The 4,384-nt window shown below is 43.0% G+C and overlaps 1 protein-coding gene across 1 annotated transcript; it reads left to right on the top strand.

The window, feature by feature from the left end:
* Window positions 1–1,751: 1,751 nt before the first annotated feature.
* LOC149178594 (uncharacterized) lies at window positions 1,752–2,696 on the top strand. Its single transcript, XM_089422157.1, has one exon. It carries the CDS (start codon window positions 1,752–1,754, stop codon window positions 2,694–2,696), a length of 945 nt encoding a protein of 314 aa, XP_089278283.1.
* The last annotated feature ends 1,688 nt before the right edge of the window (window positions 2,697–4,384 follow it).

Raw genomic sequence — 4,384 nt, 5'->3', positions numbered from 1 at the left:
ACCTCAAGATTCGACGAGTGGGCAACCAAATTGACAAAATCCAAGTGGAAGGACAGGAAATAAAGGGAAGAGAAGAAATAAAAGAGGCAGTGTATAACTATTTTAAAAACCTCCTCACAACTGGGGAGCAGCAAGTGGACAGCGCTGATTTTCTTCAGCAAATTAGCAACAAAGTTAGTGAACAGCAAAACAGTGAGCTTGAGAAGGAGGTAACAGCAAAGCAAATAAGGGAGGCTATTTGGAGAATGCATCTGGAGAAAGCTCCAGGCCCTGATGGATTTACCATTGCTTTCTACAAGATCCATTGGGAGACAATTAAAAAAGATCTGGTCCATATGATTAAGAATGTCTACAAAAAACACAAAGTGGGGGAAAACACCAAAACTTCTCACCTAGCCCTCATCCCCAAAGAGCCAAACCCTGTCTCCTTTGATAGATTCAGGCCAATTTCTCTATGCAACTCCTCATATAAAATCATCACCAAGATTTTGGAAAACCGATTAAAAAAAATCCTACCTTGTATCATTTCGGAAAACCAAGGGGGTTTCGTCCCAAAAAGGAAAATAATTGACAATATGATCCTCATACAAGAAGCCATTCATAGTAGCATCCAAAACAATGAAAGAGGTATGGTCATAAAGTTGGATATGGCTAATGCTTTTGATCATGTTTGCCATCGCTTTCTTGTTGCAGCTCTTCAAAATTTTGGCATCTCACCCAAGTTTATTAGGATCATTGAAGCGTGCATCTCCAATCCATGGATTGCAACTTTGATTAATGGAAGGCCCAGCAGATACTTTCGCAGCACTAGAGGTTTGAGACAGGGTTGCCCGCTCTCCCCTTTTCTTTACATCATTATGGCTGAAACGCTTAGCATACAGCTGGAGAACCAGAGAATCAAAAGGGAAATTATTGGTATCAGAATTGCTCGAGGGGTTAAAGAAATTAACCACTCTCTCTTCGCTGATGATACTCTCTTGATTGGGGGCGCCTCTAGTATTATAGCTAGAAGGTTCAAAAAGGTGTTAGATGACTTCTTAGCTGCCTCTGGAGGTCTTTTGAACAATAAAAAATGTAGAATATACACCTGGAATGTGCCAAACAATATCATGCAAAGGATCTCTCAAATCCTGGAAATCCCAGTTCAGCAAAAATGGAGTCATTTCATATATTTGGGGTTACCGTTGGCCAAAGAAGGGATTAAGACAGAGACCTGGAATAAACAAATCGAGAAAGTGAGAGGGAAAATCCAAAGCTGGGGGATGATGTGGTTAAACTTGGCTGGCAGAACCATCTTAATCAAAGCTCTCCTTTCGGCTTTGCCAATTTATCAGTTTGCTTTAACTTTGGCTCCAACTAGCATTCACAAGCAAATGGAGCTTATAATCAGAGGCTTCCTTTGGCGAGGTGGGAGGCAGGACTCCAAAAAGTTCAGTTTGGTTCAGTGGGATCAAGTGACTCTTCCCTTCGAATATGGAGGTATCTCCATCCGCCTCCCAAACATAACAAACAAGGCTCTTGGTATTAAGCTAGTCTGGCGCATGCTAAATGGGTAGGATCAGTGGTGGGGAGAAGCCTTGGCCAGGAAATATCTCAACGGGCAGAGGTCCTCGCTGATTAATGAGCTGATTCTGGAACGTCCTTGTACCCAAATCTGGAGGCTTATTAAAAAAACCATTCCTCACATTAAAGATCAATTCTCAAGAAATCCTGGAAACAGAGAAAACACTTCCATTTGGAATGACAGAATTATGGGGACAACTCCATTAAAAGGAAACCACAATTTGAGAGATCTCCATGACTGGTTGGAGGAGAAGGGTATATCTTCCTTATTCTCCATCTCGGAGTGGGATCAAAATAGATGGACTGCTTGGAAAAAGCCCCCTCTACCAAATCGCCTTTCTGATCAGTGGGAAGAGTTGAAGGCTCTGCTCTATGGCTCAGCTCCGATAAATAAAAAGAGTATGGACAGTTATATTTGGGATCCTAGCGGAGGAATTTACACTGTTAAATCTGGATACAACTTCCTTCGAAACCACAGCAACTATGATAATTGGAGCCTTTGGCCAGCTGTGTGGAAGAATGCTTGCCTTCCTAAAATCAAGTTTTTCGCCTGGACCTTGCTGAAAGGGAGGATTCTTATAGCTGAGAATTTGAGGAAAAAAGGCATTCATGGGCCTTCTATGTGTGTTCTTTGCCAAGAAGAAGAAGAGAGCACCCAGCACCTCTTTTTGAACTGTGCCATAGCTAGACAGTGCTGGAAGCAAGTTATCAGCCCCCTCGATTTGAATATTGATTCAATTGAGCAGTTGTCTCCTTTACACAAGAACTGGACTCATAGCTACCCTTATGCCAAGAGAAATAAGGCTGCCATCATGAGTGTCTGGAAGTGTCTCCCCTCCACTCTTTGCTGGCACATCTGGTTGGCAAGAAACAAGTGCATCTTCAAGGGAAAAAAACCTAGCTTAGGTTCTATTCTATCCAAAACTTGGGCCCAAATTGCAGAAATGGTCAGCTCTAAAGGTGTGCCACCCACAGATCAAACCAGCTGGACACAAGTAGAAAAGGATTGGTACAACAAAATTCCCATGGATGGCCCAGTTAGGAACCATATACCAAAGACTGTTGGAAACAATCAGAAAAATTGGAAGCTTCGGGGTAATGAAAGGGAAATAGAGGGGTGGATCAAAAGCTAAAGAAGCTACATCCTCTTCTTTGCTGGAGCCTCAAAGAACAACCCCGAAAGAGCTAGGGCAGGTGGGCTTATCCTGGATCAGCAAGGTGAAACGGTCTCCATGTTTGAATGGGGGCTAGGGACTCTGTCAAACAACAGGGTTGAGGCATATGGTCTGCTTATGGGCACCAGCATCCTCACAAAGCTTCAGGCGAAAGATCCAATCATTATTGGAGATTTTGCTATTATAATAGCTGCAATGGAAGCTGGAAGAGATTTCAAAAATCAAGCCTTGAACAAAATTAAGCAAAGAATCAACAAAAATGTTAACCTGCTTGGGAAAGTTGTCTACAAACATGTGTTAAGAGCTCATAATCAAGCTGCAGATGCCTTCGCCAACAAGGCGGTGGATAGAGGGGTAGGGACAGCTAGAGAAAATCATGATGTCTATGACAAACCAATACCATAATCAGCCCTCAATGGTGATCTGGCCCATCATACAAGACCTGGGAAATTACAACATCCATTTTAAAAAAGGGGATATCAGTACAACGCAGATTCAGAAGGTGATCCTCCCTCATATGTCTGACATGAAAAACAAAGAAAATCTGCCTAGAGCTGAGTGGAAAATCTCCTTTATTCAGAACTGCAGGCCATGTATCCTTCTGTCGAATAATTCTCGCCCTCAAGACATGACAGCAGTTGGTAAATGTCTCTTCAAGTGTAGGGGTTCTCATCTTGTCACGAATTGTCATGATATCACTGCCAGGATGGTTCACGAGGAGCTCCACATCAAGGATTATAAGAACCAACTCGGGATAAGGCTTCCTCACAAGAAGACTCATCTCAGCAGCGATAGTAGAAGTTCTCCAGGTCGCAGTGTTTGTCTAAGGAGGTTTCTGGGGCATAAAAATAGCTCCATTTCTTCATTGTGCATGGGCAGAGGTAATCTGGTTCTGTTTTTCTTATGGTTCTGCAAATTTTCAGCTAACCTCCTGTCTTCTCATGTGGTTCTGATTAGAATTGTGTACAAGGTGTCTCAAGCCTCTTCAGTTGTGCCTCATTTCTTACCTTTGCTCAGTTCCTCTACTCGCTCCCAGAATTTCTCTCAACCTCCCAATCACTCCTCTTCCTCTACTCTCATCGGATCTGTGGGCTTGAGAAGACACAGTGATCACTCCCTTTGGCTGGCTCCTCTCCGTTGTCTCATCCTTTCGATCATAAGCTCCTACACCCATAGGCAACAGCCTCAGAACATCTCTATTGACAGTTTGAATCTATCGAGCAGTCACAAGCTCTTGAAGCAGGGAGAAAACTTGGTCATGAACCTGAGATTTGTTGCCTCCCACCCATTCACGTTCAGAAGTTTTCAGCATCGGAATAGCAATAAGGATAAGGAGAGCATCTTCTCCGCCATTAATATGTCTGGTAATCCCCTGGAACAGATTGAGAATAACAATAGTTGTGTGCTCTGTCGGGCAAACTGCTTCATGATTGGGCATTTCATCAAAACTCTTAACGAGCTCAGGGCTGAAATGGAAAATGAAAACAAATCCAAGAAGAAAAAGTTCGAGAAGCAGAAAGCTGAGATCGAAGGGCTAAAGGAGAAATGTCAACATCTTGAAGAAGTTGTGAGCTTCATAAAGACACTGAATCAAAGTGAGCAAGGTGAAGCCTCGACCAAGCTCAGCAACAAGAAGGATAAGCCCC

The sequence above is a fragment of the Pinus tabuliformis genome, chromosome 4_1 (assembly GCF_031772625.1).
Source record: "Pinus tabuliformis cultivar Carrire ecotype Pingquan chromosome 4_1, CPIR1, whole genome shotgun sequence".
Lineage (NCBI taxonomy): Eukaryota > Viridiplantae > Streptophyta > Pinopsida > Pinales > Pinaceae > Pinus > Pinus tabuliformis.
This window is presented reverse-complemented; position numbering and strand designations above follow the sequence as displayed.